This window comes from Eptesicus fuscus, chromosome 10 (genome assembly GCF_027574615.1).
Source record: "Eptesicus fuscus isolate TK198812 chromosome 10, DD_ASM_mEF_20220401, whole genome shotgun sequence".
Taxonomy (NCBI): domain Eukaryota; kingdom Metazoa; phylum Chordata; class Mammalia; order Chiroptera; family Vespertilionidae; genus Eptesicus; species Eptesicus fuscus.
In genome coordinates this window covers 90,328,043-90,351,420 of record NC_072482.1, presented here as the reverse complement: position 1 = coordinate 90,351,420, position 23,378 = coordinate 90,328,043, and the positions used below count along the sequence as shown (strand labels likewise).

Sequence of the window (23,378 nt, the reverse complement as noted above, 5' to 3'; positions counted from 1 at the left end):
CTGGGCTTAGCTGCAATCATATATGAAATAGGTTTCTCTACCAATTATTCCTCAATCAGCACTTCAACTTTCATAACTGGAGGTCAAGCTGCCCCTGTGAGCTGACTGGTAGAGCATGTATTTTCTCTCTTTAGTGGGCAGACAGAATTTTTTCATTCTAAGAAGTAGGCAGAGAGAACAGTCTCAAAACTCATGTATCTTAAAAGCTCATTAAGAAAATTATTCATCATGGATGTGAGGCTTCTTTATTTCTGTAAATCAGTGGTTCTCAATCTTCCCTGATTCCAAAGGGCCTTCTGATACAAGGTACAAACCCTGACCTCAAAACAATACACCCGTGGCCATACATGACCGCTAATGTACACAATTTAAAGCAGTCCTAGAACTCTCCTTTCAGAGTTTATCAACTCCATTTGGGGTCTTGAAACTGGTTACAAAGATTTGCTCAAGGTACTCCAAAAATCTCTGAAGCGCACTGAGGTGCTGCTTACCTCAATGACACTAAGGCATTTCCCCCATTAGGTTTATTTGTACTGATTATTTTTTTTATGATAACAACTGACTAAATTCCCATAATGCTCCTGGCTTTAATTATCCTGAGCCTACTGCTTAGGATACTGTAATGAGTGTTTTGCTCATTACATCACACAGGATCCTGTTTAGTATAAACTTCAAATCGGAAATGACTGAGCTCCTGGATAAAGGATTTGCCTTTATTTTATGAGCACTTGAATGATCTATCTGTTCATATTCTTTCCTTTAACTTTACAATTAGAATAGTAAGAGATGTATCTGTGGCCCTTTGCTGGTGAGAATTTAGCGTGTAGACTGTTTTCTGAGCACTAACCTGATTGCTGGCTCCATTTCCTCTTGGCCATAACTTTATCATCTACTTCTTATTTATGATATCTTGGTTGGAAACCCTTTTATAAATACTAAATAACAAGGCAAAGAAGAAAGAAAAGATGGGATAAAGGATTGCAAAGAAAGAAAAGGTTTTGGAGGGTTTTTTTGTAGTTATACTCCTTATATTCAATTTCTTTCAAAACAAGCAATTAATTAAATATTTAACTCTAATTTATATTTTAAAGACTTAAACTGTGCAAAATACAACTGCTAGTGGTAATAGAAATTGCCTTTTTTGTTAGTCCATGTGTTCCATTGTTGGTTGCAAAATCTCAATTGCCAAAACTTTTCATCTTTTGTAGCTACGAGACATTTTTACATTGTTTCTCTTGGAAACTTTCAAATATATAGAAGAGCAAAGAAAATGGTATTACAAACACTCATGAACCCAACGCCTAGGTATTAAAACGGTTAATATTTTCCCATATTTGCTTCTTTCCGTTTTCCTCTGTTAAAGTATTTCAGAGTAAATAACAGACACAAAAGACACAAAGCCTCCTCACGCTATGCAGCGTCAGTGTGAAAGGGCATAGAGAACAGATTTTGTGAGATAGAAAACAGAGAAATCCACACACTAACTAACATCTTCACAATGACTTAGGGGGAAGGCACGTGTTTGTAGGTGGCCAAACAAGTCTTTCCCTAGGGAAACCACTCTCACCAGATGATTAGATGGACTTTGGTTTTGCATCTGTCACTTGGCGAATAATGCTACCATCTTCAGGATGTTCCCTGTCAGCCATTTCATACACATATTATGACGCTATTGCAACTGTAGTTTCATCATTTCTGAAGGCAAGTGATGTGATGCTGGGGAGGTATTGATGAAACTGGCACAGTCTCTTTTAAAAAAAAATAGATCCTAAATATTTACAAATCCATCAGAACCACCTGTGGCAAATGTATTGTGGCAAAATGGCATTGACTGGGTAAATCTGTTTATTTCCTTTTAGTCTTGAAGCCATACTTCTTTTTCTGTCCCTCTGGGCTTGGGTCCAAGCACTTAAATGCCACTTGGCCTTCAACAGAACCTACTCTACTTGTTTGGAAATGCTCATATTCAGACATTCTGGAATTTTAGCTTTGACCCCAGAGCTGCTGCAAGTAGCCCATGTTCCTTAAGCCTGCATTAAAACTGCAGCCTGCCGGATGCTGAGAGGGTATGCTATACCTTTTCAGGCTGAGACAAGGTCCCGGCATTACAAGGAGTCTGGGAACCCACAATTTAGCTGTCTGATCCCAACTCCCAGTAACTGTCACATTCACTTCTGAACAGTATTCAGCACATCTGACAAGAGCACCATGGATTTCAACAAGATTCTTTTAAAAATGTTTTTATTGAATTTATTGGGGTGATATTGGTTAATAAATTTATAGGTTTCAAGTGTACAACTCTATAGTACATCATCTTTATATTGTATTGTGTGTTTATCACCCAAAATTAAGTCTCCTTCCATCACCATTTATCCCCTCTTTATTCTCTTATACCTCCACCCATCCCTCCCATTTCTCTCTGGTAATCACCATACTGTTGTCTATGTCTATGAGTTTTTTCTTAATTCATTAACCATTTCCACCCAGCACCACATATTCTTGATCCATGTTCAATCATGTAGTTTCTTTAAAAAAAAAAAAAGATATTTTTATTGATTTCAGGGAGGGAGGGAGAGAGAAAGAGAAAAGAGAGAGAGAGAGAGAGAAACATCAATGATGAGAGATAATCATTGATCAGCTGCCTCCTGCACACCCCACACTGGGGATCAAGCCTGCAACCCGAGCATATGGCTTGACTGGGAATTGAACCTTGACCTCCCAGTTCATAGATTGATGCACAACCATTGAGCCACACTGGCAGGGCCCAATCATGTATTTTCAATGGATGGTCTAATGCCCTGTTCCAGGCCTGTGTTCAGTTGTAGAATGAACCATTCAGGGCAGCATTGGTGTGCTGGTCCTTGAGCACATGTAGTTGGTCTTGTCCCAGGAGAAGACCAATAGGAACTGGTGTTAGGGTTCAACTTCACTGAAGAGATCCACCCTCTGATCTCTGGCTGGTTCATTTTTAACTCATCAGAACCACTCACTTTGGACTCCTCTCAGGGACAACTTTGCCACTCTGGCTGCCTCCTTGCTTGCCTCAGAAATTAGAATAGCTTACCTCTGCAGGTTTTAGTACGCATCTCTGAAAAGTAAACACCTGTTTTTACATAATCACAATAACATTTTTCACACCTAACAGAATTCATAATACTCTCCTCATAGTTAATAACTAGTCTACCTTCAAATTTCCAGTTACCCCATCCCCAAAAAATATTTTTATAACTGTCAAATTTTCTTAACATGTATGAAGTAAGCATACTCAAAGTTCCTCTTTACCTCTATTTAGCCATTTTGTTTACCTCTGAATGCCAACATGCATGGGTATAGCTAAGTGATTAGTAAAAATGAAGTGTTGAAATATATCATACCATGATCCCATTCAGTAGCAAGAGTTCATCATAGACTATTTAAAGCATTAATAAAAATTATCCTCCAGGAAAATTTCAACTTTCAATACTTCTATAAAATAAAATGTTATTTATTATGAAATATCCAAAGGTTCTATTAATTAAAAATAATATGAATTGACTTTTAAATATGGGCTCACTGTACCTAAAAGCTTACTTTTTTACAATATTTATACCTTTGAAAGAAAGAAAAGCTCTTCTAGTTCTTTCGACAATGATAAACATTGCTACATTTTTAGCATTTGATTATGTTCTCTGCCTCCCTTTTAGAAAACTGGATTCTATGCTAATTTACACTGTTCTTTGTATAATTTTCTGTTCCTGTTGAACATAATCATATTCTTTTATATGCTTTAGAAATATTAGAGATAAATTTCTTTTTAAAGATGTTCTTTCAGCAGCATTACCTCATAAGCATCGCCTAATTGTATAAAGCATCTGTAGATCAGGGATCTGGCAAATGTTGTTTTATTTTTAAAAACAAATTTCCAGTAAATCCAGTTTTCAGTTTACACTTGTAAAGTCAAAATGTCAAGATGACTCAAAAACAGTACATTAAATTGCAAGTGAACTTTCCAGATTTGATTTGGTAAAGATAGCACAGGATTCAACGAGACTGTGTGTCTACAGAATGCCTGAGCGAGCTATCAGAGATCGTTCAGGAACATAACGTCAAAGGCCAGACCCACACCACTTTATGCAAATACCTTGAGGTGGAATTGGCCTAATAGAATAAATTGTTTTTTTCTGAAAAATGTCAAAGCATGTGGGAAATGTTAGTGAAGTGTCTCCTCCAATGAGAATTTCAGTGAGGAGTACACTGTGGAAAAGCATGTACTTAGGAGTAAGGCAGAGGCCAAAAAAGTCACAACACGCAGAGCCATGTCTCATTTCTATACCACTCAGGCGAATGGAAGTGTCTAAATAAAGACTGAAATTATGTCAAGCAACACATCTAATCTTGATGCTTATCACACATGAGCATCTCTCCACTCCAAAACCTTCACGGAAGGGATTTGAATAATAAATTACGCCTATCCAGAAGAAACAGATTTAATGAAGTGGGAGATTCATTCTGGAGAGTTTGAATAATGAAAGCTTTGGAATATATGATCCAAATTTTTAAATTGAGATATAATGTGGTAGTTTTTACCCATCAGTATGTATTACACTTTCTGTTTTCATGAGAGGTGCATAGCTGAGGAAGGGTAAGCTATTAAAATCAGTTAACTCCTTCTAAAGGATGGTCTTCACTCCTGCCTGTCATTTAAATCACAAGAAAAGTACAACCGGGAGAAATCACTACCGTATTCTAGTGGAGAACTGATGCGCTCTCATTCTAGTTTTTAGGAACTATGCACTTTATGCCAGTAGATGTCTATAGCATGATTATCTAAACACCAAGATATCAATAAGCAGAAGCCCTGCTGGAATGATGGAATAAAAACCTCTGGAAATTTTCTCCTTCATCAAGACAATGAGAACACTGGCAAAAAAATCTCTAACGTTTTCAGTACTCTGGAAATTAACTGAGGATTTGTAACAACCCAGGGAGCATTTGTTCAAGAAAAACAACAGAATCTTGATAAGGACAATGGGCCGTGTGGCATTTTAGCTTGCCCATTCTTAGTTCCTTCTTGGCAGCTCTGTGGTAGTTTGAAAATCAGCAGCCCTGCAAACCCAGTATCTGTGAAAAGCAACAGCCTAAAAGTCACTGGAGAAGTCAAAATGAGTTTTGTTGAAACACACACACACACACACACACACACACACACACACACACACACACACCAGCTGGAAAGTAATTAGAGTGGTAAAAACATAGTTTACTGAGAAAAACAATTACAGTAGGAGAAAACAGACCTCAGTGTAGAAACCGGTTCAATTCTGAATACAGTAAGGAAAAGTGAGAATTTATAGCCAAAGACTCAAATAGAGTGAGGCTCAATTGAGGGACAATGACTAAGAGGAAGCATCAGAAGTAAGGAGGGATTCTGACTAAATTGGCCTAACAGTATTCTTACCAAAGGCAGGCCAGGGAGATCAGACAGTACCTGGGAAGATGGTGGAGGATAAGGAACCTGATTCGATATCAAGAGTTATCAGATAGTGACTGACTGGTGTGACTCAGTGGTTGAGCGTTGACCTATGAAGGGAGGTCATGGTTTAATTCCAGGTCAGGACCCATGCCTGCGTTGTGGCCTCCATCCCCAGTGGAGGGCATGCAGGAGGCAGCCAGTCAATGATTCTCTTTCATCATTGATGTTTATTTCTCTCTCTCCCTCTCCCTTCCTCTCTGAAATCAATAAAAATATATAATTAAAAAAGTTATCAGATAGCAAGGATGGAGTATTATGGTTAATCTTAGCAGGATTTTTGCTCAAAGTGAACAATGCAGAGACAAACATGGAGGCTGAAAAGTTAGGGCCTATTTGAGAAAAGAATTCGGGAGCTTGAGTGGCGTTTGGTCAAGGAGAGAGTCTTAGTCACTTTAGAGCTTCTCAAAAAGCCTTCATGCCCAAGGACTAGTCACTGTTTAACCTGACTGGCAGCTCCTGGAAGCCCCATTCACAGGGTGTGTCCTCATATCACCTCATTCAGAGGTCACTCAGACCTAACCTTAACCCTACCCCTACCCCAGCCCTAACTTAACCCTATCTCTAACCCTAACCCTAACCCTAACCCTAACACTAACCACTGTTTGGTCCTTTGTTTCAATTAGGAACAACTCTGAAGGGACATTCTAGCTCTCTCTATAGGATTGGCTGATGCCTCTTTTGGACATGCCATTCATTTTAACCTCTTCTTCCCAACACTGTCTCCTCACTCATTCACAGATATTCCTTGCTGAGAGCTCCCCAACCCCATCAAAATTTCTGTACAAAAATGACCATTTCAGAGTCTGTTTTCAAGGGCTCCAACTGAAAATACCAGAGAGAGAAGGGGTATTTGAAGCAATAAAATCATTAAGAAGGCAAAAAGGAAATGTATAGTATTGACTGAAAAGGGGGAATTTTCTCCATTTTGATAAACAGAAAGGAGGGGAAGAGACCAGGTAGGGGAACTTTGACAGAGTCACAGTAAGACTGTGACACATGGAAGAATTATTCCCCTAAGAAAATTACAGTGTTAGGTAAGCAAAAATGGAAATATGTGTTAGCCAAGCAAGACAAATACTTGTCCCCTACAAGAGGAATTTAGAAGCACAAAAATAAATCAGAAAGATCTGGAAACCAGAGAGCCAGATAGCTATGGGGAAAAACAAAAGATTCTCTCTCTCTCTTCCCACTGAATACCTTTACTCTGAGACCCCCGGGACATTTGGTCATTTTTTACTCACCAGCTGCCAGCCCTACTTCCTCCTATCTTCTTTGCAATCAATAACGCAATGTAAGTATCAGCCCTCCCACTCTCTGCTCTTAGCTAAGCTGGAGCTTACCTACAAAGCCTGATTTTTGTTGTTGTTGTACACATCACTGTGTTGTACAACTGAAGCGAATACAATTTTATATGTCAATTATATCTTAATAAAACAACTCTATTCTCTAAAAAAAGTTAATTAAGTAATTTTGGAATCTAAGCTAATGTTTTTTAATAATATTTTCCATACGCATTAACTCATTGAAAAATCCTGTTCCATTTATTGGTGATGTCACCCTTTTTTTTTAAATACATTTTTATACAAAATAATGTTTGTGTCTCAGGTATAGATAAAGAATGGTCTAGATTGGGTTCAAAGGCCAAAGCAAATAGGAGATATTCAAAGTTATTCAAGAAATAACCCGTGAATCAAAATTAACATCAGTTTAATTTGTTTCATAAAAACATTAAACATTTCAAATAAAAAATACAACTAAAAAAGTCTGCAGGTTGTGCTTTAATTTCACATTTCAGACATTGCACAATATTTACAAGACACTCATTTTGATTGTGAGATATAAAACAGTTTTTACTCCCAATATAAAATCTGTTTAACTTCTCGTGTGAAACAATAAGAATGACATACATGCAAGATAGCTTTGTTACTAAGTTAATGATCCCTTGAAATTTTATGTGGCTATCTGATGATTGCTAAATGTGTTAAAACACACACACAAAACAAAAAACAAAACAAAACAAAAAAACAACTTAGAACAAATTGGTTATCCTGTGAGCTTTTTTTTTTCCTTCTTTCCTTCTTTTTTTTCTGGTATATTGCATTAAAGAGAACCTATCTATAGACATAATTAAGAATAATAGTCCTTAAGGAACGATATAAATATAAGCTAAATAAAACTAATAAAGAAAATGCTATGTAAAACATCTTATTATGTAAAAATCATTACAATCTTAAGCCATATTTAGACACTAGTGTCTGGGACCACTGCATTGCAGAAACTAAAATGAGAGTACATTTTTCTTCACCAAAAATCCCAGTGTTCATAGGAGCAAACAAATAGCGACATAAGCAAACTATCCACTGTATCAGATATAAAGCACAGGCCTTTTGAGCCATTGTCCAGTGAACTTGTGTCCTTAAATGAAAAAGGGCAGCCACAGGCATCTGGCCCCTGAAGCTCTCTGGTACCCACATTTGGGGATGTACCTTTCTTTAAGAGGATGGCCATCTTGTGGAAGTGCACTCCTTAAATAACTGCCTGCAGTTATGGCGTGGTTTAGTCATTTATAAAGACGCTTCACAGAATCTGAGGTTGAATGCAGAGAGCTGCAAACGAGGATGATGCCTGATGAGTCAATCCAGGAAGGAGGATTCTTCACAGGTGTAACATCTATTTCAATGGCAGACTTTTTCCCCACTGACTCCAACTTATTTGTTTGTGAAATTACAGGAGAAAGTCTCTAGATAAAGTGCTTTCCCTATTGCTAGATTTAAATCTAAGACATAAAACTTATCCCTTAGAAAAAATGTAAGCTCAGTGTTAATGTTTTTAGGTTAAATGAGTTGGATTTGTGGCTGTTGCTTTTCTAAAAACCTAACTATGACAGTGAAGAAAGTAAATTATCATGTGAGTAAATCCAGGGATTCTGCCTCCATGAGTGTGGAAAACTATTCTGAGGAAAAGCACAAAAGTAAAGGTCAAAATGGAAGTATCCTGTCACACCCACAGAGTTCAGCTCCTTCGGCTTGATGCCCATCCTTTGCATAAGTGAGTGGAATCAGGGAACTTTGGAATCTTCTATGTTCCGTCATTTTGTGCCCATATAATTCATGAGAAATCCAAGATTGTAAAATTGTTCACTTGTCATTCCAAAGAAAGCAAAATTAAAATTTCTTAGGCTAGAACACATTTTAAGTGACACTGATTTCTTATATCCTATGTCAGTGGTTGGCAAACTGCGGCTCACGAGCCACATGCGGCTCTTTGGCCCCTTGAGTGTGGCTCTTCCACAAAATGCCACATGCGGGCGCGTACGTACAGTGCGATTGAAACTTCGTGGCCCAACACAGAAATGGGTTTTCGGCTCTCAAAAGAAATTTCAATCGTTGTACTTTTGATATTTGGCTCTGTTGACTAATGAGTTTGCCGACCACTGCCCTATGTAATCACATTGCACAGTGAATGGGGATTGTAAACCACAACTACCTTGCTTTTATTTTAGTCTAAAATATATATACTGTATTACTAATGATTCTTAGATTAGAATCACTACCTTTAAAAATCCTCACATGGAGTACAAAATACATAAATATATAACGATTTGTGAAAATATTACTTATTTGTGAGATAAGGAAAAATGGGATCAAAGACAATGTACATTGTAATGTTCAACCTTCCAGTTTGGGAACTCATTTGGTCGTTTGGGCCATGTCCTCAAAATTCTGTTTAGTCTATTTATGATTTCCTTTCAAGAAAAGACAAGGAAAGAAAGAACCAAGTTAACCAAAGCACCTTATCAGAAATCCGGGAATGCCTTTATGATGGACTCATAGGTCGGCGGAGGCGGTGGGGCAAGGCCCACTGGAAGGCTGCTGCTGGACCAGTGGAAATCAGGGCGTCTCAGGCTCTGAGCAGTGAGGATGGTGGGAGAGGTCGGGGAAGAGGGGAGAGTCATCACCTGACTGTCAGTGTCCACGGGAAGTGGTGGACTTTGCAGAAACGGATGGAACGTTGAAGCCCTGAAGCTTGATTTTCTTGGAAAGGAATTGCCTTGTTCCAGGGAAGCTTGTCGCTGGAAGGTGAGGCTGGCCAGGCTGAGGTTGCTGCGGCGCTCATAGCCGCTGTGGCGGTAAAATCCAGGCCTGTTGAGGCCGTGAGAATAAGAAGACCTAGGTCGCCGACTTGAACTCCAATGGGAGATGCGGGCACTCGCTCTTCTTCGAGACAGACAGACAAACAGAGCCCAAATAAATCCTCCGATGGCGAGCCCTATGGCCATGGACACTGTGAAGGATATGATAAGATCCTCTGCAACAAAGAAACAAAAACACCACACAGGTAATTGGATTTGTAAATAGGGACTCAACTGAAAACACAGGGCAGAATACAAATAGTAACTAGGGGATGGTATATTCAGGGTGCCTCCTCCCCAAAATGTATACACACTTTAAATAATTTTTAATTCCAGTGGGTTAAATCTGAAGAGAAAGAAACATTGGAATTAATTATTCCAAATGTGTATATACTTTTTGGGATGCCCTATATGATTACCCCAATTTTAAGTTAGAGAAATAGAAAATTGTAGTAGATGGGTATGAACAAGTAAAAGCTGTTGTTTCCATTTAAACAAAAGGATATACTAGTAAAATAACATTTTATCTGTATCATTTCATGTTACTTACATTATTTTATCATCTTTTAAAAAATATTTTTATTGGTTTCAGAGAGGAAGGGAGAGGAAGAGAGTTAGAAACATCAATGATGAGAGAGAATCATTGATTGGCTGCCTCCTGCATGCCCCCTACTGGCGATTAAGCCCACAACCCAGGCATGTGCCCTTGATCAGAATCCAACCCGGGACTTCTCAGTCCACAGGCTGACGCTCTATCCACTGAGCCAAACCAATCAGGGCTATTTTATCATCTTTAAGAAAGAAGTAATAAATATAGTCTCGTGGTTTTTTTAAAAGGCCATTATTTAGCTCATAAAATTTTTAAAGGTTTGCAAATATAGTTAAAAGATTATTGCCATTTGAGTTACAGTAGTAAGTAATGCGCAGAGTTCACAAGGAATTTTGTAATCGTATTGATTTTGCCTTTTCCTCTGTCTGTTCTTATCAAGCCCATCAATGTCTCCCGCCCACAGGGTTCATGATGTCTCACTTTCTGAGCTCATTCTGAGAGAGGAAGTGCTGGGCTAGAACCATCTGGTGGGCTGACTGATTTATGTTATATCCTCTGAAATTCTGGACTGTCACTTATATCTATGACTCACTGATGACATGACCTGTACAGCCTACTGGGCTCTTTCTCGGTCCCAAAGTTCTGGCTCATGCTGCCATCATGTCCTTGTTTTGATAATAAAATTCCTTTCCCCTGAATTTCCATAGAATCTCCGCTATACACTAGTATCCTTCAATTCACAGAACTTGTATTTGTTCAGATTTCCTGTTCTGGTGGGAAATGGGGGAGGGCAGAAAACCTTACCAAAATGGAAATTCTACCTTACTGCTCCTTTGTGGGAGCACGTATTCTTGAATGAAACTGGATAACAGAGCCCCTGCTTTGAATGGAACGACACCCCGGATATCAGAAGATCCCTCCAGCCTCACCACCTACCACATTTCTCCATTCTCTACCCTACGATCTAACTCATGAGCCATGTTGATTTTCTCACTAACCCAAAGCCTGTCATTCTCTCTTAAGTTCTGTGCTTTCCCACATATTTTTTTCTTTTTATCTAGATACAATTTTTACATTTCTGTCTGGAAAACTCATTCTTAAAGCTCCATTTCATGTATAACCTTTTGGATAGAGACACCTACATTTCATTAAAAAATGAGTTACTCTTAAGTAGAGGAGTAAGCTATCTTATCCAATTGCTTATCTGGAAATTAACTAAATGGGGTTGAGAAATTGGGAAAACAAAGGAAGTTCCTTTCAGGAGGAGGTAGAATCTGCTTCCCCACCCTTTGAATCTGGTCTGCCTTCATTGACTTGCTTGGGCCAATAGGACTCAATGGAAATGAAGCTGTGCTAGCACAAGTCAAAGTCTCAAGAGGGCTTTCAGCTTCCACCCCTTCTGCTCTCGGGAACCCTGCAATTGCCAGCCGATGAACTCATTCAGGCTAGCCTCTTGGTTGTTGAGCGCTACATGGCCCAGTTATCCTTGTGGCCCTGGCCAAGAACCTATCAAACTCCAAATATGTAAGTGGGATCATTTAGGTAATTCAGATTCTAGTCAATCCAACATCTGAGTGTGATACATGAGAGAAGGCCAACAGGAAACGCATTAAGCTGATCTGCATCCAAATTGCCAACCCCAGAATTATGAGCCACATCAATGATCATTTAGGCCACTGTGTTTTGGGTTGGATTGTTACACAGCAAAAGCTGATTCAAATTCAGCTTTATCCCTAACATGTTTGTGATTTTTAAGAAATTTGTTTAGACTCATTTGTTTTATTATTTTTTTAATGGAGTTAGACTTTATGATTGCCAAGGTGTTGTTGTTTTTTACCAGTTTGTTGTTGTATTCTATGAAAATCAGTAATTCAGAAATAACAAAATAAGCTAATGTTAATGAATATATAAGAATGATTATTGCTCCTTAATTTTAAGATATATTTCATGTCTTTCCACCTTTTATTGTTACATTTATCTCCCGAGGAAAGATTATATCTCTTATCTCCTACTTTCACAATCATCTTTAGAAATATAAAAATCCTCTAAGACAATTGTTTATATTAAATCTAAACAATAATTTTTTTTATAATAGGAAGATGACTTCTGAATTACAAGATGATTCAGGAAATATCTCTTAGACCCGGTATTATTCTTCCAAAATGTGTCTCACAAAAATAATACTGAGTCATAACCTGAAAATGCAGTCTCTTGAGATGAGGATTTTATTGCGTCAGACTCTATCTGGAAAAAGCAAATAAATAAATTTGGAACCTAATGTAAGCCTTGCTAGTAATATAGTAAAATTCAAAATTAACCTCTATTGGGGCCCCAAATATTTGGAGCCCAGAAAAGAAGTTATAGGAATTCAGAGTTTCCAAGATAATGGCAGCAATAGAAATAAGAATTCTCCAACGTTTCTTCCAAAAGAAAAAAACAAACACAAAACATTAGAGAACAACAAAATGAACAAATAAAACTGTACAAAACCCATGCCTTCAACATAATTAGAAGACAGTGACATCCAACTTCAAGCTACCTAGAAAATGAACTATGGAAAACAATAGAGATGCCAATCACTTATCTTCCATGCTTCCCCAGAAAGCCTTTATGGAGAAGAAAGGCAATTCTGTAAAAACTAAAAATGATGAAAAAGTATTCTGGTCCCTGAACACAGTGCTTTAGGAAAGAAGCTTTTGGTGCATACAGGAATTTGAGGAGGCACATTTCTTTGGAAAGATTGCCAAAGATCACCTCTCATATGATTGCATTTATATGAAATGTTCAGAACAGATAAAACTGTGGAGATAGAAAGCAAATAGTGATTGCTTAGGGCGGGTGGGAGAGATAGGAGGGAAGGGGAGTGACTGCTATGGGAACAGGGATTCTTTGTGAAGGACAAAATGTTCTCAGATTAGATTGTGGTGATGGTCACACAACTTTGTGGCTATAATAAAAACCATTTAAATGTGCCCTTTCAGTGGGTAAATTCTGTCTTAATGAAGCTTCTTAAAAACAACAAAGGAAGAGAAGGAGAAGGGCTTTTGGTAACTATACAATGAAGGGGAAAAGAAAGAGTAAAGGGAAAATTTGGGGTCCTTTGAGACAAAAGAAAATTAAAAACCATTAAAGGACACACGATTCCTCTCCCACCTTCAACATCTAGAAATAAAAATCAACCAGTAAAAACATCATACTTTGCTATACGGAGGAAAAGAGTATTCTAGAATGACTCCTAGGATTCTGGCGTAGGAAGACAAGGATGGACACCAGATTTGAAAGTCTGTTATGAACAAAAATACTTGGGAAAATTATGGTAAACAATATTATGTTTTCTAGTGATATATTTCCCTGAATCAACAGCCTCCATTAGAGAATTTTAAATATCAACAACTTCAAATATAGAAACAGAGATATGGGGTTTTAGCGAAAACAAACTCTTAAAAATGCCTTGGACTCAAATTTCTCATTTTATTGATATTGAAAGATTGTAAGATTTATATAGTAGAACTAACATGATTTTTTAAAATCCTCACTAAGGATATGTTTATTGATTTTTAGAGAGAGAGGAAGGGAGAAAGAAACATTGATGTGAGACAGAAATGCAGGTCATTTGCTTTTCCTAAGTGCCCCCACTAGGGATCAAACCAGCAAACTAGGTATGGGCCCTGATGGGAATCAAACCCAAAACTTTTCTATGTATTAGGCAGTATTCCAGTCAACTGAGCCAGGGCAGAACTAACATGATTTATTTTAATAATTGAATATTGACACCAGCACTGGTCAGGAGACTATGGCTTTCACTCATGTACAACATAAAATGAGGAGACAAATAGTTAAGTTCACAAAGTACATGCCCTGGCTTTTGTATATAAACTTACATAACCACTAGGGTCTGATTGAGGATCCTACATATATCCTATCTAATAAAAGAGTAATATGCAAATTGACCGTCACTCCAACACACAAGATGGCTAACCCCATGTGGTCAAAGATAGCTGCCCCCATGTGGACACAAGATGGCTGCTACAGTATGGCCAGCAGGGGAGGGCAGTTGGGAGGGACCAGGCTGGCAGAGGAGGGAAGTTGGGGGCGACTGGGCTTGCACAGAAGGGCAGTTGGGGGGACCCAGGCCTGCAGTGGAGAGCATTTGGGGGGACCAGGCCTGCAGGGGAGGGAAGTTGGGGGCAACCAGGCTGGCAAGGGAGCAGTTAGGCATCAATCAGGCTGGCAGGGGAGTGGTTAGGGGTGATCAGGCTGGCAGGTAGAAGCGGTTAGGAGCAATCAGGAAGGCAGGCAGGTGAGCAGTTGGGAACCAGCAGTCCTGGATTATGAGAGGGATGCCTGATTGCCCATCCCTACTGGGATCGGGCCTAAACGGGCAGTGAGATATCCCTCCAGGGGTCCCAGATTGAAGAAGGTGTTGGCTGGGCTGAGGGACACACACACACACACACACACCCTGGCACAAATTTCGTGTACTGGGCCTCTAGTCAGGATATAAGCAGGTATATTAGATGAGGCCAAGCACATATATTTACTTTATTTCAACTAAATGGAGATAAAACCAAGATCTTGAAACAGAGTCAGTTACACAGTAAAAGCATTTGAAGATTTACAGGAGTTTCCATACAGTTGTTTCTCAGTGTATCTACCCTTTCAACCTCTGGACCACAGTCTCTTCTGGCAAATAAAGCGTTCCCAATGGTTTATCTATAGTGAGAAATAGCATCAGGTTCAATGTCAAGAAAAAAAATAGAAACTTTCAAAATATATAATCAGGGGGAAATAATTTCTTTTCCTTAAAGTGATTGAGAAAATTAGCAAAGGAAACCAAAATACATGGAGTGAGAAATATATTTATATGTCAGGTGGCTTTCTTTCCAAAATCTATTATTGTTCTGATATAAGAAAACAAGGGTCATATACAAACTCCGGTAGATAAGTTGTTAAAGAATATTTTCAACCACCACAATCTTCATAAATGGCAAATGTAAGTTTTGTGAGTGGAAAGATTATTATTTTTAGTGGCACTAAAAGTAGAATAATAGTCTCACAAGAGCAATTTGATAATATATCTATTTTAAATTATTATTGTTGGTAATATTTCTATTTGACATCATAGACCTAGTGTTTGGGCCCACAATGTAGGCAGAATAGATAATTATGATTCAAAATATGTGATAATTATAAGTGAAAGACTGTATATGGTTATATACATAGCTGAAGAGGATTAAATATTGAATGCCAAAAGTACCTGAGAATAATATATACATATTAATAATAAATTATTTTAATTTTGAAGGAATATAAATACAATAAGATGGAGCTACAGAAATTGTAAAAATGAGAGAGAACATTATACTGCCTTAGATATGGATTTGTCTAATTTTGTTGTTCAGTTGAGTGCACATGCCATGAAACTGACTTCCTTTCCCATATGGTCAGTCAAATATCTGTTTTAGAAATTATTCTTCAAGGACTAATTCTTATGCCCTTGCTATATATGCAGAATTTTTTAATACTTACAAATGAGAGTAATGACATAAGACTCTCTAAGACTTGCTGAAATATCTGGTAAAAAGCTGATCTATCTTGCTAAGCTCCCTTAAATATAAACTGCAAGAACAAGTGCGGAAATGCAGAAAAGCAATAAGAAAGAAATATCAAGAACCACAATTATAATAGCCTGTTCCAGAACGGTCTTCCATAAGGAGACTTTTTGTTTATAGTGAATGATTTTTCTGACACAAACTATGAATCCAGAAAATATATAATAAAAACAGTATCTATTGGCCATACAGCTTTAAAATTATGTAGTTCAATTCTGGCAGACTTCTTCCCATAAATTTTAGGAGCTTTTAAAAAAATTACTATAAAAGAAAATATACCTGAAAAATATATTGGCTCAGCTATTTCTCTTTTGAGGACAGTTTGCTTCTTATTTCTCAACATTCTTAGGGGAAGAAAAATGAGCCATGATTTCACTTCATATAATTGCAATATAATGCACATAATGAGACCAAACAATTACTTTTTAAAATGCAGATATCCATTTGAAGGCAAAAAAGAACAAATTCTAAATCAGTAGAGTATACAGATGATGTATTATAGAATTATACACCTGAAATCTATATAATTTTATTAACCAACACACCCCAATAAATAAATTCAACAAAAATAAATAAACATAAAAACAAGGACCAATAAATAAATAAGATCAGTAAGGTATGGCATATAAGTTAGGTATTGTTATTCTAATTTGTATTGTGTTTCTACACAACTAGCAAGGGACTGGTTCATACGTTCTCAATGAGTAATTTTTATTATAATGGGTATTTAACTTGCCCAAGTCATGTTATTAATTTTGGCCTACTAACAGTCACTACAGTGCCTCCCAATTCTAATATTCTAATATTGAATCTGGTTTTTAGTAAATCTAATCATTACCTCAAATTTTATTAGTATTAAATTTTAGTAGAGGCTACCATCTAGTGGCCTTGAGTTGAATCGTTCCAATATCTGAAAAGTAATTTTAGTCTTTGATAACAGAGTAGAACATTGATCTACTCACAAAATCCTTTGCAATTATAAGAATAATGAAGCTTAGCTATTACCAAAGCGGGCTATGTACTAGCATGCTGTTCTTGGTTCCCTCGAGTATAGAGGAGAATGTTTCAAGCAATAAGATGTTGGCAAAGCTTTTTAGAGAGAATAATATTCAGGGCACAGAAAACTCAATGGATTTCAATAATTTCAACAGAGTAATTACTTTTATGAGCATATCATCTGCCAGAAAATCCTCTTTGGTCTGTTTTCACAATGCCTCTATATCCAGAATTCAACTTCTTATTAACTACTCTGCCACCTTCGTGGTCCAAGCAGTCAGCATCTTTTACCTGGAATATTGCAGTAGCCTTCTATCTGGTCTTTTTGTCCTACTCTCCCAATTATGTTCTATTTTCAATATAATAGCCACAGTGAACCTTTGGAAATGTAAGTCAAATCACATCACTCTTCTGTTCTAAGCCCTCCATATTTGAGTGAAAGTAAACTCCTAAAAGTGGCCTCTATAGATAGAGGTTCCAAGTTGACCTGTATTTAATTACCTCTGCTCACCTCTACTCTTCTACTGGCTCATCTAACTCCATCCGCACTGCTCTCTGCCACCAGACTCCTTCCTGACTTAAGGCTTTGCATAGACAGTAGAAACATCCTATATAATAAAAACCTAATATGCTAAGTGTCCAGTCATTGGGTCAGCCGTTCAATCAATCAAAGTGTAATATGCTAATGATATGCTAAGGCTGCTCAACTGCTCGCTATGATGTGCACCACCAAGAGGCAGACAGTCGACTGGTTGATCAGTCAATATGACGTTCACTGACCACCAGGGGGCAGACGCTCTGACCGGTAGTTTAGCTTTCTGCTGGGGTCCGGCCAATCAGGACTGAGCAAGATGGGCCGGATATGCCCTGGAGCCCTCCCGCAGTCCCTCCCTGGCTGGTCAACCTCCTGTGTCCCTCCCAGGCCCTGATTGTGCACCAATGGGGTCCCTCGGCCTGGCCTGTGCCCTCTCGCAATCCAGGACCTCTTGGGGGATGTTGGAAACCAGTTTTGGACCTATCCCGCTGGCCAGGCTGAAGGACCCCACTGGTGCACAAATTCGTGCCCTGGGCCTCTAGTGTAAAGATAAGATTCCAAGTAAGCTTTTGTGGACTTATCCTTTCAGGTATACTGACTATAAATACTGGTTAAACCACACACCCTTCCCTTCCCCTAAAACAATTCCTATCTGCAGGCACTGAAGAATGACCAAAGATAGGCAGTTACTAGAGGGAATCTGACTCTTGGAAGAAAAGAAGAGCAAGAACTAGATTATTTTTCTACTTGTCAAAACTTCTGGCCAGAGCACAGTTTCCAGTCTGAGTTATGTGGGGCAGGTGAAACTCCAACTGAAAACCTGTAATATTTCCAGTCTGAAGAAACAGCGGAAAAGAGGATCCCTAAATTTTATTGATAAACATTTCCTATATCTATGGTTGACTCTTGAACTATATTGCAAGTTCCAAATAGCATAGCTAGAGAAATAACAAACAAATCAAAAGACCAACTTCTAAACTAATCTGAGACGTGAACTGCCTTTCAAGAGACAGGCTTTATAGGGATTTTAGTTGGAGTTCTAAAAATGTATTTGCTTGTGAAAACAAACTAGAAAAAGAAACTCTTCTAGGTAATATAAAAGAATCCAAAAGCCCATTGAAAACGTTCAGAATACAATGTAAAGCTGCTTGACATGAAGAAACAGGAAAATGTGACCCATTCTAAGAGAAAAGAAAGTCAGCCCTTTAAGACACTAGGATGACCCAGATGTTCTAATAAAGATGTCAAAGCAACTGATATCTATGTTTAATGATGTGAAGGAAAAAGTTCATAATGAAAGAAAAAGTAGAAAGTATCAGCAGAAAAATGGAAACTGTTAGAAATAATTAAGTGTACAAAGCAAGAATCAGAACTAAAAATATTCTCTCAAGAACCAAAGGCACTCCTTCTCCAATACCTTAATAGTATGTTACCCCCCCCACCACCTTAGAGAAAAAGTCTTAGGGAAGAGGAAAGAGGGGAGACCCAGTTCATGAAATTGAGGATTATTATGTTAAACTTGCTCAAACTTTTACACTGTCATTCTTTACACAATTCTGCCTCAAGCCATTCACTTCTCAACAAACGTGGCTTGTGTGTACTTCCTTGTGCATATTTGCTGATAACATTTCTCCTGAGCTCCCTGAAATTCTCCAGCTAGGCCTTATTTCTGTCCTAATACCGAACACATTGCCTGTTATATAGTAACTAGAGGTCTGATGCACAAAATTTGTACATGGGTATGGTCCCTAGGTCTGGCCAGTGATCAGGGCCGATCTGTGGGGTGACCAGCGGGGTGATCGGGGAGCCCCCGCTGGCACCCGCCTTGGCTGGCCTGGGGCCCGAGGGCTGGGAGCAGCTCCTGTGTTGAGCACCTGCCCCCTGGTGGTCAGTGCACATCATAGCGACCAGTCATTCCACCAGTTGTTTCGCCATTTGGTCGATTTGCATATTAGGCTTTTATTATATAGGATGGGTGGCCAGTCAATGCTTCTGAGTAAATTAATGAAGTAGATAGATAAATATATGAATGAATGAGTTAATGAGTGAATGAAGGAAAAATGAATGACTGAAAAGTCCTTCCTAGGATGATCTCTCTATTTGAATCTTATCTGACCTTCTAGAAACAGGCAGTCTCTTCTAAAAAGGATTTAGGAGCCACTTCTGCCATATTTTTTAAAAACTTGTAATATATTATCAATCATTGCCATTTTACCATATATTATCTTGTATTATTCCATGACAATAAAGGCATTTATTTGCATATGTATGAGCACATAATCTCCTCCAAGAATGTAATCTTCTTGAGGACAGACATTGCCATTTGGGAGAGGATTAATTGAGGTAAATAAATGCAAGCTCCTAAACCAATGATGCTAGCCAAACACACACACAATGCTAGCCAAACACACATGCAATGCTAGCCACACACACACACAATGCTAGCCAAATATACATACAATGCTAGCCAAACACACACACAATGCTAGCCAAACACACACACAATGCTAGCCAAATATACATACAGTGCTAGCCAAACACACACACAATGCTAGCCAAACACACACATAATGCTAGCCAAACACACACACAATGCTAGCCACACACACACACAATGCTAGCCAAACACACATGCAATGCTAGCCACACACACACACAATGCTAGCCAAACACACACACAATGCTAGCCAAACACACACATAATGCTAGCCAAACACACACACAATGCTAGCCAAACACACACACAATGCTAGCCAAACACACACACAATGCTAGCCAAACACACACATAATGCTAGCCAAACACACATACAATGCTAGCCAAACACACACACAGTGTTAGCCAAATATACACACAATGCTAGCCACACACACACACAATGCTAGCCAAACACACATACAATGCTAGCCAAATATACACACAATGCTAGCCAAACACACACACAATGCTAGCCAAATACACATACAATGCTAGCCAAGCACACACACAGTGTTAGCCAAATACACATACCTTGTTAGCCAAATATACACATAATGCTAGCCAAGCACACACACAATGCTAGCCAAACACACACACAATGCTAGCCAAGCACACACACAATGCTAGCCAAACACACATACAGTGTTAGCCAAATATACACACAATGCTAGCCAAACACACATCTCTGTTAGCCAAAAGAGAAAAGCCGCATGGTAAGACAGGAAGTTTAACCACAGTATGTATTCTTTAGGACTCCAAGGACCAAGAGGGCAACTAAGTTTATTTCCTTACATTAGGGCACAGCTCACTTTGCCCAGTTGTCTCTTGCTGGTTTCATGGGCAATGTGTACAGCAATAGTTTTAAGCAAAACTGAGAACTGCAAGGGGGTATCTTCACCTAGGTTGTCCCTCTCAGGCTGATGCTGTGCCCACGCTGCACTAATTGCTTTAATACTTGCACAACATGTAATAAGTTTTGGGAGGTGATTACTATGAAAATGCAAGCTGTCATGATTGGTAATAACCATCATCATTTTTTGCAGCTTACGTGTGTTAAGTCTGAGAAACTGATATGTTTAACGCTCAAGTTTTGTTTTTCTAAGCTAGTCTTTCTTTACTTCTCCAAATTCAAAGTGAGAAGCAGCCGGTTGACTTTGGTAGCCATGGGCAATGCCTTGCACTGCATTTTACAAGATTTTCAAAATAATATGTCTGTGGACTCAGTGATCAAAATAGATATCAATTTAGATACACATAAGAAAGGAAAAGAAAAAGATGGGCATTTATGTTTCAAGAAACTTTTATCTTTTATATATTCACATTTACAATTCTGCATTTACCACTTAATATTCCTTACTTCAGAAAAAAATAATGTGATCTTTTACATATTTTTCCCCAAAACATTATATCTGCTCAACATATTTGCCCTGATGTTGTTAATGCTTATCAACATAACACTCCTCTTCCTGGTTTTCATTATTTTTATCTATTTTCCATTGTATTCACTAAGACAAAGACAAAGAAACAGTAGGAACTATCTTTGGAACAGTAAGTTTGAATTCTTTTTCAAGCACAGATTTCTATTTTAAAAAAATGATCATTTTGAGGATTGGCAAATAGACTCCAACGAAACATTTGCTCTTAGAGCTTCATGTTTACTTAATGATTACCGCCCATGTTTTAGTCAGTGGATAATGATTTCCTTTCCCTAAGTGAACCTGAGATTTGGTTGTTGGAAAAAAAAATAGATTTGGCTTTAACAATTAATTTTCGCAGGAAGAGTTGCTTTGCTTTTGGATTCATTTCACTGCTGCTTAGATTTGTAACAATGAATTCAGTGTCAACACACTCTAGCTGATTTTTGGACATTCACTTTCTCTGTTATGAGGACACCAAGTAGTATTGTAACAAACATATAATTAGATGTCTACAAATCTACAATGCAAAGGCTGGTGTCTACCTGAATAAGCCTATCAAGCCAATTTTTAGCTATGCAAATATAATTTCTTTTTTTCTTCCTAATTTTGTTATATAATTATTGTAGGATGTTCCCAAACATAATTTACAAATGGAAGCAAACATAACTGGTTGATGGTAGAAAGAATGATTAATTCCCTTCATGCGAGTTTCCGTGATGGTGGACCCGTCGGGGAGGTTGCCAGGGGCAGTGGGCCACAGCTGCTCACCTTTCCCCTCATTGTTCCCAAAATATCCCCTTGAATTGCAACAGAAAGTCTGGAATAGTTCTCTCCGTGGATTAAAAACCTGTTCTGGATTAATAAACAGGGATCTCCATCTAAAAACTCCATTTTCTCCTCTGAAGTCTTTTTCTGGATGTAATTCAAATTGCCCCCTTGATTTTTAAAATTTCCCTGGACCCAAAGTATATGTCAGTTTCACATCCCAGTCCTTCCCGGGACCTCTAGCCTGAACCACTGGTGCTGCTGACCCCACCGGCCGCGGTATTGGAGCGGCAGCTGTGCCTGAACCAGGCCCTCTGTGCTGTGCCCTTCTCTCCTGCGCTGGCTTCCTCTGTAATGTTAGACGTGGTGTCCTTCCCGCTTAGCTTTTTCTAGCTCAGTTTTCCCCTCTAATTTCATACTAGGGTTCCTTATTTTATCTGTGGCATCACACTCCTTCAGTGCTGACTTATTACTTAGGTTCCCTTTGGGAATTAAAAAGTATAGCATTGACCATATATATTAAGGTAGCCTATATAGGAATTCTTGGTTTCATTCAATAAAATACATAAGCCATAACCTTAAACAAATAAAACTTCATTTTCCAACAAAAGCCACATTATCATATTCCAAAGAGCAACTACTGCCGCCTTGCTTCTCATCTTTATTCTTATTCTTTTCTAAGTATGTTTTGTAACACCAGCCAATCTATGCCTGTTGCCCAGATTTTTCTGGGTGTCTTTATAGCCCCCAATAAAGACATTTTATATTTAAAAAATGTATCTATTATAATCTATCAATGAAAACAGTCAGTTTACAGTAAACAAAAGGTCTCAGAGATATCCAATGTCTTCATAAATCACAGTACATTTCTCTGCGTCCTAATTTTAAATAAAAAACAGGTAAAGAAAATATCTTACCCCAAAAGTTTTCTGGCCATGGACTTCCTAAGCTTGTTGTGTTATTAGCCATAATATCCGCCAGACACAGAAGAGAGAGGAGGAGAAAGAAGAGGAAGAAAGAAAAGCCAGCGTGGCCAAAGAAGCACTTTGATTCTATGTCTTTGTGATTCCGCAAGAGAGAAATAATTTTCACACAACCCCTCATATACTTGTGTTTGCATAAAAGGAAACAAGTGTATCATGTTTCCTGCTTTTATACTCAAATTAGCAACTGTTTTTCTTATCTTGGAATTCCACATGGTTCCCGAGACACAAAACAATTTCCTTCTCGTCATTTCCTCAGCGAATGTACTGAGTGCCTCCTCTTGGCCACCTCCGAACTGCTTTTGGGATAAGAGACTTTTTTCCTTCTCCTTTCGCCATCTCCTACTGACACACATGGGGGGATTCCAAACTCGGTACAGCGCGGGGTGACCTTTGT

The 23,378-nt window shown here is 38.3% G+C and overlaps 1 protein-coding gene and 1 pseudogene across 2 annotated transcripts; both read right to left on the bottom strand.

Moving 5' to 3' along the window:
• Positions 1–1,574: 1,574 nt before the first annotated feature.
• On the bottom strand, positions 1,575–3,086 carry LOC114228695 (mitotic checkpoint protein BUB3-like; annotated as a pseudogene).
• Positions 3,087–7,202: 4,116 nt separating this feature from the next.
• MYCT1 (MYC target 1) lies at positions 7,203–23,105 on the bottom strand. 2 transcript variants are annotated; one of them, XM_008158583.3, is made up of 2 exons: positions 22,916–23,105; positions 7,203–9,820 (listed from the first exon to the last, which is right to left on the bottom strand). In XM_008158583.3, the coding sequence occupies exons 1-2, from the start codon at positions 23,100–23,102 to the stop codon at positions 9,309–9,311; spliced, it is 699 nt and encodes a 232-aa protein (XP_008156805.3). In that variant the 5' UTR covers positions 23,103–23,105; the 3' UTR covers positions 7,203–9,308. The 2 variants fall into 2 exon arrangements, 1 of the variants encoding a protein (XP_008156805.3); XR_008557222.1 differs by lacking the exon at positions 7,203–9,820 and adding an exon at positions 14,723–14,907 and having other exon boundaries at positions 22,916–22,977.
• Between the last annotated feature and the right edge of the window lie 273 nt (positions 23,106–23,378).